A 13,491-nucleotide genomic window follows, 5' to 3' on the forward strand; every position below is an offset into this window, starting at 1 on the left:
CGGGTCGTCCCGGCCCAGATCTGCCCTAACGCCCACCGGATCCTCGCCTGCTTCCCGCAGATATGCGCTCGGCACGAGGCCGAGTGCACGATGGAGTTGTTCAACTTCATCTACCAGGTCAAAGTCCTCCCGGGCAACTATGGAGGCGGGTTCCTGATGTTACAGTCCCGGGCCGATATGTGTGCGATCAAAGGACTGCCCGGGAACAACAGGGGGTGGAAGAATAGGATCTTCTCCCTCAAATACGACCCTTGGATCCTCCCGGTTGATCGCGCTTGGAGCACCCACTTTCGGAAACAAGTGGTGCCGGTCGAGACGCAAACGCTGAGGGACACGGTCAGCCGGATTTCGAGCGAGGTGCACGAATACACAATCTTCCGGACGGCTGAAAGTCTCGAGGCGGCTCAACTCCCGCCCCCCACATACGAGCTGCCGGAGAAGTATCTGCCCGTGCCGATGGGCGTGACGGTCGCCAAACCTGCGAGGCGAACGAAGAAAGGTTTAACTCGAGCTGAATCCCCCCCGACTCATTTTTATGCCTCGACCACACTAACGATCTTCTTTGTTTTGCAGCTATGGCGGACTTTGGTGATGAAGAGGCCCCCCTTCCCCCGCCCGCCAAGATCTCCCTTGGCGGCAAGAAGAAGGCCAAGGCGAAGACGGCCGGGGAGAAGGAGATCCCCTTAGCCCGACCACTGAGCGCCTCGACCGTGACGACGGGCGAGGGCTTCGTCGTCGAGCCCTCCGACGTCCTGATCACCCGGGTAGAGGTCGCCCGGGGCAAGGAGAAGGTCGCCGACCCGGGCGCAACCGAGGTGGGCAGCCTGAAGCGTCGCCGTGAGCAGCGCAGCCCGAGCCCTTCGGTCGGGCGAGAAAGGGACTCTGCGTCCATGCTGGCCCGGATCGGCAACGCCGCGCCGGCCAAGGAGGATCTGGGGAAGATGACCCCGACCCAAGTGGCCGAGCGGATCGGCCACGACCTGGCCGAGGTAAACTTTTCTCAACTAACAGCTTTTTTGCTCAAGTGTTTTCGATCGGCAACGTCTTTTGTTTTGCAGATATCCCGGGCCGCCCAGTTCCTACAAGGTCGAGCCATGCTGGCCGAGGAAGCTGATCACCACAAGAAGACGGCCGCCCGTCGCTTGAAGGAGATCAAGGACCTCCAAGCCGAGTTGGAGAAGACCCAAAAGGCCCTGAAGAAGGGCGACGAGGAGCGGGTTCTTGCCGAGAAGGTCGCCAGCCGGGCGATCGGAGAAGCCAAGGAGCTGAAGGCTCAGCTCGAGAATCCGAGCGAGCTGGCGCGGGCAGCCTTCAAAGACAGGGACTTGGGCTCGGCCTTCCTCACAGCAGCCCGGGGAACAGAGATCGGGGAAGAGCTGATCGTCTCTTTCGGTCGCTGGGGCTTTACGGCCGGGAAGCGGAAGATGCTTGAACGAGTCCGTTCCCGGTTGGAGCAGGCTCTAGACGGGGAAGACCTTCAGCTGGTCCTCTCGGCATTGCCCCCGGACCTAGCCGATCCCGGTCCCTCTCCCTTCGCCCCAAAAGCCAAGGCGTCTGAAGCCGGGGTATCAACGGCGGCCACCCCGAGCGGAAAGGAACCGGCTGCCGGAGCTCGGGAGATGAAGAAGTAGAATAGGCTCCTTTCTTCTTCTTCTTTTTTGTAAAGGACCATTGATCGGGAGCCCGGTCCCGAATTGTACCGGGCAACTTTTGTTTGTTAATAAAATTTGTTTTTGCTCTAACTCGTGTTATTCGTTCTTTCTTTTCGCACTTTTATCTTTAATCGCGTAAGTGCTGATCCTTAATGCTCGACCTCGCGGCCTTGTGGCCCGATCTTGCACTGCTTCGCCCACTCGACGCCCGACCTTACGACCTTATGGCTTGGTCGTGCGTTTGATATTTCGACGTCAAATCTGGCCAACCGATCGGGTACACCCGATCCCCGGGCCTTTGTCGAAAAATTTTTGAAAGCAAGCCTCTACGGTCGGGACGTAACCGAGCGACGGGCCTGCGAATACTTCCTTATCCCAGCCCCCACACTATTGTACGCTCGAGGCACGAGTGGGTGCAATAGTGGACAGAAGTTGGACGGATCGGGGAATAATGCTATGAGCTCCTGGCTTCCCCGATCAATGGCGGGACTCGAATGTCCGCCGATGTGGAGCGCATCTGACCGGTCAATAGATTCGCCCGGTCGGTGTAGCTTGAAGATAAATTAATCTGCACGTACTGAAGGTATAGAAAATAACCGATCGGGCCGCCGTATGCAAACGGTCGAGCAATCTTCGATCGTAAATACATTAATCCTTCCCGCTCGCAGGCGGTTTAGTAAATATTCACAAACTTAGGAATTTAATTACAAGCGACGACCGGGACTTACACGCAGGTCAAGCCCCCTCTTCGTCCAAAGATTACAAAAAAGAGGCCTAATGCCTAAACATAACGAGGTGCTCGGAATTCCAAGTGCCCTCGATTACCCGACCAGTTGTCGTCTCCAGTCGGTACGTTCCCGGCCGTATGATTGCACTGATGATATATGGCCCCTCCCAATTCTGAGCTAACTTTCCGCCCTCTAGAGGTTGACTGGCCTCCCTTCGTCGTAGAACGTAGTCTCCGACCTGAAAGTAACGAGGGTTGACCCGAACATCTTTAGAACTCTTGACGCGCTTCTGATATTCGGCCATGCGTCGAGCAGCTAGCTCTCTTTTTTCTTCGACCCCATCGAGATCCACCGCCATGGCATGTTCATTTTCCTCGGCGTTGTAGGTTCTTTCTCGATCGGTCGGGATCCAAGCCTCGATCGGGAGTCGGGCTTCCGCTCCATAAACCAAGGCGAAAGGGGTCTCCAAAGTAGCTTCCCTCGGGGTTGTCCGATAAGTCCATAAGACATATGGCAACTCATCGGCCCAACTACGACCAGCCGAGTGTAACTTCTTTTTCAGACCTTCCAAAATCGTCCGGTTCGCGTTCTCCACTTGACCGTTTCCCTGAGGGTAAGCCACCGATGACCGGACGTGAGTCGTCCCGATCGTGGCCAGGAAGTTCTGGAAATATTGGCTTACGAATTGGCGGCCGTTGTCGCTAATGAGATGCACGGGTACGCCAAAACGGGAAATGACATTGCGCCAAAGGAAGCGAGCACACTGCTGAGATGTGATCGTGGCTAAAGGCTCGGCTTCTATCCACTTGGAGAAGTAATCTATGGCGACGATCACGAACTTTCTCCGACCGGAGAGCTGAGGGAAGGGGCCCAAGATATCTACCCCCCACCTAGCGAAAGGAATTGCGGTCGTGACTGGCTGGTAGAACGTTGCCGGTCGGCCAGGCGTCCGGGCGTACAGTTGGCACGTCTCACATTCCCGAGCTAACTTTTCACAGTCTAGCTGGAGGGACGGCCAATAGTACCCGACCAACATGATACGACGGGCCAGGGATCGACCTCCTTGATGTGAAGAGCAAATTCCCGAGTGTAGCTCCTTCATGACCAACTCAGCCTCAAATGCGGTCAAGCAACGCATGAGGGGGCCTCCATACGATCGCCTATACAGACGACCGTCCAAGACTTGGAACCTTGGGGCTCTTAGCTTGGCCTTTCGAGCACGCTGTGGGTCGTCTGGGAGTCGACCGTGCTCGAGGTATTCCTTCAGATCGGTGATCCAGCTGTCCTCCACCGGTTGGATTGGATTGACCGGCAGGCGATGGATACTGTGTTTGGGGATCACCAAGATCCGAGCTATCTTCGAAATGTGTTCCGGGGCGTCTTGGGCCAGTTTGGATAAGATATCTGCATCGGCGTTATCCAATCGGGGTATATGCCGGACGGTATATCCCCGGAACTGAGCAAGCTTCTCCATGGCAAGATCCCGGTAGAGCTGTAGACGTTCTCCATTGATTTCATAGTCCCCGAGAACTTGCCCGACCACGAGCGCGGAATCTGTCTGAGCTCGAATGTATTCAGCCCCCAAGTCCCGAGCGCACTGCAAACCGTTAACGAACGCTTCGTACTCGGCCTCGTTGTTGGTCGGGTGGAACTGATACATAAGAGCAAAATAGACTTTGAATCCTTCTGGGCTCGTGACTACTACTCCTCCCCCTGCCCCTTTTTTGCTACTTGACCCATCAGTAGCCAACGACCACCACTCAGCCTCGGGATCCGCTACCTCGGGGGGTCGAGTATCCCGGGCGGTGCACTCGACTAAGAAGTCAGCAAGGGCCTGACCTTTGATAGCAGGTCTTGGTCGGTATTCGATCGCGTACTGGGTCAGCATTAACGCCCATTTGACTAGGCGACCGGATGAAGAGGCGGTGCGGAGGACTGGTCCGATCGGCTGATCGGTCAACACGCGAATCGCTCGACCCTGGAAGTAGGGAGCCAGCTTCTTCGCGGCAATGTAAAGGGCGTAGACGACCTTCTCGAGCCGGGAGTACCGGAGCTCGGGACCATGTAGCGCGTGGCTTACATAGTACACCGGTCGCTGGACCCCTTCCGGATCGGTTCGGCACAGAACTGCGCTTACTGCACGATCAGAGACGGCGAGGTACACGTCTAGCTCTTCTCCGAGCTCGGGCTTTGAGAGCACAATTGGTGACATGAGATACTCCTTCAGCTCGTCAAAAGCCGCTCGGCATTCTTCGTCCCAGACGAATCCATTAACCTTCCGCAATACCTTAAAGAAAGGTAAAGCGCGCTCGGCTAGCTTGGAGAGGAACCGGCTGAGGGCTGCCAACCGACCGGTCAATTGCTGGACTTCCCGAACGGTGGAAGGCGGCTGCATGTCCAGAATCGCTTTTACTTTGGCCGGGTTAGGCTCGATTCCTCTCTTGGTCATCATATAGCCGAGGAACTTGCCGGTCTGAACCGCGAATGTACACTTGGTCGGGTTCAGCCGCAACTGGTACTTCCTCATGATCTGGAAGCACTCCCGAAGGTCCCGAGTGTGGTCGGATCGATCCCGACTCTTGATCAACATATCGTCGATGTAAGCTTCCATCGTTCGGCCCAGCAGATCAGCAAAGAGCATGTTGACCATCCTTTGGTAGGTCGTTCCTGCGTTTCGGAGGCCGAACGGCATCACTCGGTAACAATACAGCCCATCCGGGGTCACGAAGGCTGTCTTGCTTTCGTCTTCATGGTGCATCATGATCTGATGGTATCCCTTAAAGGCATCCATGAAGCTCATTAACTCGGCCCCAGCCGTCTCGTCGACCATCTGATGAATGCTCGGTAGAGGATACGGGTCGAGCGGACAGGCTTTGTTAAGGTCTGTAAAGTCGATGCACATCCTCCATGCTGGGGGCTTAGGAACAAGAACAATATTTGCCACCCACTCAGGATAGACCACCGGACGGATGTGCTCGATCGCCGCCATCTTTTTGACTTCTTCTCTTACAAACTCGCGGCGATCGGAGGAGAGGTGTCGTGTTTTCTGCACGACCGGCTTAGCTGCGGGATCGACGGCCAATTTGTGACAAATGACCGACCGATCGATCCCGGGCATATCTTCAGGCCCCCATGCAAAGATATCTGCATACTCCCGGATCACGGCCAGAACTTCCGCTCGGATCTCGGGGGTGAGGGCTCGTCCAATCTTTATCTTTCTGTCCGGGCGGTCCTCGGACAGGGGAACTTCTTCAATTTCTTCGGAAGGCTCAGGCTGCTCCTTCCGTTCGTTAGCCTCCTCTTTGGCTATGGTGTTCACCCGGGAAGACGGACCGGAGTCACGTCTATTGACCGCTCGGGTGTAACACTTCCGGGCGGATTGGACATCGCCACGGACCACGCCGACCCCGTTAGGGGTGGGGAATTTCATACACAGGTGGGGCATAGAAATTATCCCACCGATCTTCATAATGGCGGGTCGGCCCAAGATAATGTTGTGGACGCAATGGAGGTTGACCACAACAAATTCCAGCTCCGTTTGGATCGACTTTGGAGGCGTGTCGATCTCGACCGGGAGCGTTATTTTTCCCTCGGGGTAGATAAGAGCCCCGGTAAATCCCGACAGTGGTACACCGACCGGAGTCAGCTCCTTCCTGTTAAGGCCAAGCTTCTCAAACACGTCCAAGTATAGGACGTTCACACTGCTGCCCGTGTCAACCATAACCCTTTGGACGTCCGTCCCCTTAACGTCGATCGTGACCACGAGCGCCTCCATGCCGTGGTCGCTGCTGCTAGGTTGGTCCTCAAGGGTGAAGGTTATGGGTTCCATCTTCTGCCTCTTCCCGGTTCCCCGGGAATCCACTATTGCGACCGGGCAATTAGTCCGCGGTCGGGAAGCATCTTCCAGCCCACCAAAAATGACGTGGATGGTAGGCTTTCCGGACGGGCGGCTACCGGACGGAGGGTCGGGGTCCCGTCGGTCATCATGACGACCATCCCTTCTGTCTTGCCCAGATCGATCAGAGCGGTGATGAGAACGTCTATGATCCCTCCGATCGGTGTTCCTCTTGTTTTCCTCTCTCTTCCCCACACACTTGTCCAATTTTCCCAAATTGAGCAAATCTTCCAATAATTGGCGCAAGTGGGTGCACTCCTCGGTGTCATGCCCGGCGCATCGATGGTAAGCACAATGCTTACTCTTGTCAGGGCCGTCTCGATCGGGATGGGGAAGTTTGATGAGATTGCAGGACTGGGCATACTGCATGGCCTCCGCTGCGGATCGGTTCAAGGCCGTAAACTCGCCATGCCTGGTGCGGGGTCGGGGATTGTCATCTCCCGATCGATGTTCTGCCCGGCTGGCCGGTTTACGAGACGAAGAGCCGACCTCCTGCGAGCGCTTGACGGCGTTCGCCTCACCTGCGTTGGCGTAATCAGTGACCCTTCGGAGGGCCTCCTCATATGTGGTCGGGGGGTGGAGGATAAAGTCCTGGTATAGATACCCCGCCCGGAGGGAGATGTGAAGCATGTGAGTGGCGGTCGCATCGTCCATAGGCTCGACCTCCCCGACCGCCGCTTTCCATTTGATGAGGAAATCAGTCAAGCTTTCCTCTTCTAATTGCTTGGCCTTCTCGAGATACATGTAGGACTTCCTCACCACTTTGGAAGTGATGAACTTCCTCACGAATTTGATCGCCAGGGTCTCAAATTTATCGATCGACCCCGGGGGCAGGGTACGGAACCACTCTGCTGCCCGACCGGTGAGAGTCGAGTAAAAGGCTCTGCACATCACGGCGTCCGAAACGCCCTTCAGCATCATGTTGCTGAAAAAATCATTCACATGGGCCTCAGGATCTGTCCGACCGTCGTAACTCTTCTCTCCCGAGACCTTTAAGTCGAGCGGGTAAGGCTGAGCCATTACCGCTGCCGTGAAAGGCGTCTGGTGTAGGGTCGATCGATCGGCCGGGGGTGCTGTGGGATACGCACTCCTGAGCTGCGCAACTTCAGCCTGGAGGTTGTAGAGCAATCCTCGGGTTTCGTTAAGCTCGGCGGCTTGAGCGGCTTGGGCTGTATCCCGAGCGCGTCGCCGTCGGTGAGATCTCGACCCGCTATACCCGGATGAAGCCTCGTGGCTAGCTTCCTGCATTTGTACGTCTTCGTGCCCGCGGTCCGGGTCTTGGGGTCCCAAACGCTAGCGCATCTCCGGTCGGAGACGATTGAAAGCTACCGCTCGGGCAACTTCTTCAGGGTCCTCCGCTTGAACGGCCTGGGCTGGTGCCTCCATCGCATCAGCACCCCCCGACCCCAACCGCGAATGAGCCGAGCGTCGAGCCCGGGAAGTGGACTGACGCTGCGGCTCTACTTGTGCGGCCTGGCCAATAGCCGTACGGTGGAGGTGGGACCGGGTACGGATACTGGGCGGGATACATCATCGGCTGCTGCTGGTATGGCAGACCGGGTGGTGGGTATCCCGGTTGTATGTAATTCACCGGCTGCTGGGCGGCCGGGTATGCATTTGACGGATGCGGTGGTGAGAGGTTGAGGTTGAGGTCCATCGTCTGCCCCTGCTGTTGGGTAGCATAGTGGTCGGAGGAGCTCGCCGCATCCGCCTGGTCGTCGGCGAAGTTGTTGTGTGCCCACGGATACATGTCGATATGGTGATCGGGTGCTCGTCAAGACGTTGGTTTCTTGCACGATCCCCACAGACGGCGCCAAAATGATACTGCTAATTATATGTAAGCAATATAGAATAACACGAGACCAATTAAAGCAAGTAAAATCTCTATTGATCACGGTAAAGACCCTAAGTACAATCTACTTGGTTGCTCTGAGTACCGACTAAGTGCGGTCGGGATTCTCTAACAACAACCTATCGATCGTCCGAAAGTCCCTTACACTGTAGCTACTGTGGGTATTTATAGCCGCTATGCCGGGGACAGGATTCCAGCCGTTCGGCATGTCCTCCACGTAGCCACCACGTGTCATCCTCCCGGGTGCCCTGCCTGTCGATGTAAAGAGCCGCCACGTGTCCTTCGTCAGCTCTTTCGCCAAAGGGCTACCGCTCGGTGGTCGACGCCGTCGCTCGGGCAACTCTGGTCGGTCTACGACCGGGTTCTTCTCGTGGAACCCGACCTGTTACCTGCAAAGACAAGGAGAAAGAGACAAAGGCTCCTCGGTCGTGGTGAAGCTATGTCGGTCGGGATATTCCCTACCAGATGTGTATTATGTTAAAAGTTTATGTTTATTATGTATTATGTTAGATTATGTGTATTATCTTTTAAAAAGAGTATGTATATTTTGTTATATAATTATGTACATTCATGTATAACATTATGTGTATTCTAGTATAACATTATGTATATTCTTGAACAGCGAATTTTTTTTTAAGAAAAAAGTACTGCCATTCACTGGGGCGGGAAATTTCAAAAAAAAAAAAATAATTAAACGACGTCGTTTTGCATCTGGGCGCATAGTGCAACGCGCGCCGTGGTGTAGGATATAAATTGCCGAGAAGAGGTGGGCTCAGGACAAATTTCTAAAGCATTTCCGAAATCGAACTACTGTGCAAGAAATGTGGATCAAAGCTCTATTGCGGCCCAACGGCCCAGTATATAAATAACCTACAAGGCTACAACACATCTTTCTCTCTCGACTATCTTACTCTCAATTCTCTCTCAACTCAACTTTCTTCAGCTCCTTCTTCGTCAAATTTCAATCCCGCGATGTTGCAGACGCAGAACCAATTAATCCCGGAAGAAAGTGCGGTTGCTCCGGGCTTTGAAGCTAGCGGTGGTGAAACTGCTGTTGTTGTAAGTTCATTATCCATGTGTATATGTGTGTGTAATTACTTTTATGATTTCTTTGTGGATAATTTTGGTGAAATTAGTTGTAATTTGGTTATTTTGTTACGAATTGCTGAATTAAGGTGAACAGAAATTGTGAAATAATGTGCGTCTTGCTAAATATGCGTTGAATTGTTGAGTTCAGGTATTATATCTATAATGTGCGCCTTGATAAATATGGAGGAGTAAGGAGTTGGTTCTGAAATGGCTGAAGAAGCACATTCACAGGCTGTTATTCTGGTATGCGTTCCGTTTTACTTAGTCACTATGAATGTTTAAGCCTAGAGTTTCAGAACCTGCTTTAATGTAATGACTATGAATTTGAAATAGTTTGAATTAAGTTAGGAGGAGATGTTCCAAGTCCATGATTACAAAGGAGAGAACGTTGTGATAGTACAAATATAGATTTTAAAATATCTCATAACTTAAGGACTGATTGCCGATGCTCTTTAAATGTTTTTGTTTCACAAGGCATCATCGAGAATTCAAGATAATGAGTTATCAAATGCTGCAATATATACTGAATTTCTGTATTCTTCATCACTCTTCTATTTTTTAAAGTGAATTTGGTGTAATATCTAATTTTCCAGCCATAATGGATAGCTTAGTACAGAACCGTAAGTCTTGGCAGATGAGATCAACATAGTATACTATAGTTAAACACAACATATCCTTAAACAAACCTCACCTTGTGGAAGTGAATTTCTAATTTCCTATTCCTGCTTATGTTCAATGTTCTTACATGAGATGGGATGTGTTCTTCATTTCTTCAACATCATAGCTTCAACGCAAAGGTGTTCCCTCCATGTCTGTCTCCTCTAGTTTATCTAGCACTATTGCTTTGTACCTCTTTGCGCAGAAAATAAACAATACAAGATCTAATGCAACTATGACAGCAGTCAGGAAGAAAAATCTATCGAGGTGGCCGTCGTTTAAATTTGGTGGTACCCAACCTGGATTCCCGTGTTTGGTTGTGATCTTCATTACTATGCTTAGTATAATGCTGCACAGGTAACTGCCTAAGGCTGATGAGGACATGGATAAACCGAGCCCGACGCTCTTCAGACTATCAGGTACCTGTGATGCAAAGAATTCCCACTGAGCTACATATACAAATGCTTCAGATACTCCTACAAGCACATACTGAGGAATCTGCCAGAAAATGCTCAGAGAACTTGTCTCTTCTTTCCTATTAGCATATCTTAGTCTGTGTTGCTCAACCAGGCCTGCTATCAACATGGTTATTATTGAAATGATCATCCCTATTCCTATTCTCTGCAGCTCATTGGGAGGCTTTGGTTCTCTTTTCATCAATTTGACATATAGAGGAAGTATGATGTTCTCATAGCAAATGATGAAGGCAGATGAGCTTATAATGTCAACCGAGGCCATACTAGCCGGAGGCATATGGAAGTCTGCAATCTTGGTATTCATGGCAGCTCCTTGCTCCACAAAGAGAGAAAAAACCTGAACAAACACTATGGATGCCAATATGGTGCAAACCCATATTGGGAGAAGCCTTAAAACACGCTTAACTTCCTCCACTTGAGTAACAGTGCATACTCTCCAGGGATTTGGAACTTGGCTTTTATCAGGCAACAAGGTCATTTCTGATGAAACCTTAATAGCCGCACGATCAAGAAACCTGTTTGTTGGCATAAAACAAAGATCAAGTAACAACAGAGTGCATTACATGGTTCAAATAAAAAAGACAAGTCATTGAAGTCAAGAAAACAAACTTACTCAAAACCATCTGTATGTGAGATTCTTCTGCAACTTTTCTCAGCCCTTCCATGAGCTTCATACAATCCTTCTCCATGCGACGGGACTTGAAGCTTTAATTTTCTCAGAGAAGCTGCAATCACCTGGCAGAACCTGGATACAGGGTTGTTGAAAGGTCTGATATGGCGATATCGGTATTCCCCAGCTATTAGCAAGGTCAGTGAAACAAAACCACATAAGGCACATATCCAAAAGGCAAGTGCCCATTTCCCTAGATTTTCAATATACACCAAAACCATCTCTGCAATCAGGGATCCAAGGTTATATGCAACATAAAAGTAGCTATAGAATTTGGACTTTGATTTGCGCTCTTCAGGATCTTGTTCATCAAATTGATCTGCTCCTAAGGTTGCAAGTACAGGTTCTATAGAGCCACTCCCTATAGCTAGTAAATATATAGAGACATAGAACATTGCAACTTCAATTCTTGATTGTGGGTAGCACACTTCTCCTATCCTCCCACACCCTTCAGGTTCAAGCAGAGACACATGAGTTAACAGGGACAATGCCACCAATCCCTGCAAAACCGATCAACTTCAGGATCTTCACTTTCAAAAATCAAGCTTTCAGAAAGCAACTTCACTTACAATATTCATGACAACAAGGGAGATGGTACAAGTGAAATATCTTCCCATGTAAGAGTCACTGAGGAATGCTCCAACGAGAGGGAAAATGTTGAGGGTTCCCATCCACATGCTAAACAAGTTTGCAGCATCTGCATTTGATTTTCTCATAACAGACTTGGAGAAAAGGACCATGTTTACTTCAACTCCAGTGAAGGCAAGTGCAGCCAATCCTTCACTGGCTGTATCAAGCAAACAAAAGATAGTCAATCACTAACGTTTTAAAGATATTCTACATATTTGGACCATCCAATGGCAGCCAATACACCTTTAAGACTCATTCTTGATCTGTTACCGGCTGCCATGTAATTAAACTTACCTAACAGCAGTTTTCCTGATTTCCATCCACCAGTTTTCTTCTTGAGTGCAGGTTTTCCATGGCTATCTGTTGATCCATCTCTGGTGCAAGAATCCAGGAGTCTCGTTTTCTCTTCCTGTTATGGATACATTGAGCTTAAACCCATCAAGGTACAATTTACTTTGAAACATTAAAAGAAGCTACTGAACATTGTTTTTTATTTTGGGATGATGTTAGTTGCATTCTAAAGCTAGATTTATCTTGGCTAATTTTAATATTTGACAACATTTCTAATTAATGATGGGTAAACAATAGAGTAAAAAGACAACCCTCCTAAACCCAATTACTCATCCATTTTGCAGAGCTACACAACATTTCTCGATGGATGCATGTTTTTAACTAAAAATGGAAAAATTGGAAAAAGTTTTCGTCTTTCGTTGTTGTAGTATACCTGGGACTCAATGGAGAATGAAGAGGATGCAGCAGCTTCGTCTGCGTCCATGGAATGATGTGCTTCAGCTTGCTCCATATTCATTTCTACTCAGATATCAGGAAATTATGGAGGAGCTGAGACTTCATAGAGAAGAAATGAGGTTTAGAGGGGAGGAGAGAATGGGGACTATATGGGGTAATTTATTAACATATATGGTAGTTAATAATGGGTGTTGATTGATAATGAATACAAATATATTATTCCATCTGCTGAATTTTCTAAGAGTAGTCATCTTTGACAGATAATGTTATCGTTTTCAAATATATCTTTCTATGAATGCAAGAGCTGGATGAGGAAAAGTTGGAATGTTAATGTTACCACATTCTGCAGGAACAGAACCAAGTTGTGGATTGGCTTGCGAGAAATCACGAATTGGATCTTGATTTGCAGGAATAGAACCAAGTTGTGGATTGGCTTGGGAGAAATCACGAATTGGGTCCTGATTTGCAGGAATAGAACCAAGTTGCGGATTGGCTTGCGAGAAATCACGAATTGGGTCCTGATTTGCAGGAACAGAACCAAGTTGCGGATTGGCTTGCGAGAAATCGCGAATTGGGTCCTGATTTGGCCTTGTTGTCTTCCTGTCCGAATGCTGACCTTGCGGCACGCGTCCAGAAAGACATGATCCGGGTACCTTACCTAGCACCCGAGGAGATTGATTTTGTTGTCTTTTTTTTCTTTGTCGGGGCTTCGTTCTTCCCTTTCCCTCAAAGAAAAAAAAATAAATATCTTTCTAATCTTTCTGTGAATTATATTTAAAGACTTTTGGCAAGATTTATATCCTAAATAAGAGGCAAGCTATGTGGATGTCACCTTAATTGAATTTGAATTTGTGGTGAGAATACCTGAATGTTGTATGACCCTTACAAATGAAAAAATAAAACGTGAGATTAAAATGAAAAAGTAAAATAATTAGTACAGTAATATTTAAATTAGGGAAGTATATATTTTTCAAAAACAAATTAAAAATGTAAGTACAACAATGATGTGGAATGAATAGAGAGCATCACATTTATATTAGTGACGATGAATAATGCTTTTTTTTTTTTTTTTTTTTTTTTTTTCCTTTTTTAATG

At 49.5% G+C, this 13,491-nt stretch overlaps 1 protein-coding gene and 1 long non-coding RNA gene across 2 annotated transcripts; one reads left to right on the forward strand and one right to left on the reverse strand.

Moving 5' to 3' along the window:
- Nucleotides 1-9,735: 9,735 nt before the first annotated feature.
- On the reverse strand, nucleotides 9,736-12,457 carry LOC109183489 (protein NRT1/ PTR FAMILY 7.3-like). Its single transcript, XM_019333597.1, has 5 exons — nucleotides 12,374-12,457; nucleotides 11,944-12,058; nucleotides 11,589-11,806; nucleotides 10,963-11,519; nucleotides 9,736-10,864 (listed from the first exon to the last, which is right to left on the reverse strand). Exons 1-5 carry the CDS (start codon nucleotides 12,455-12,457, stop codon nucleotides 10,003-10,005), a joined length of 1,836 nt encoding a protein of 611 aa, XP_019189142.1. The 3' UTR covers nucleotides 9,736-10,002.
- Nucleotides 12,000-13,216, forward strand: LOC109183644. The gene is made up of 3 exons (XR_002054584.1): nucleotides 12,000-12,092; nucleotides 12,285-12,550; nucleotides 12,746-13,216. It is a non-coding gene; the product is annotated as an uncharacterized LOC109183644 (long non-coding RNA).
- Nucleotides 13,217-13,491: the final 275 nt, after the last annotated feature.

This window comes from Ipomoea nil, unplaced genomic scaffold (genome assembly GCF_001879475.1).
Source record: "Ipomoea nil cultivar Tokyo-kokei standard unplaced genomic scaffold, Asagao_1.1 scaffold0188, whole genome shotgun sequence".
Classification (NCBI taxonomy): Eukaryota; Viridiplantae; Streptophyta; class Magnoliopsida; order Solanales; family Convolvulaceae; genus Ipomoea; species Ipomoea nil.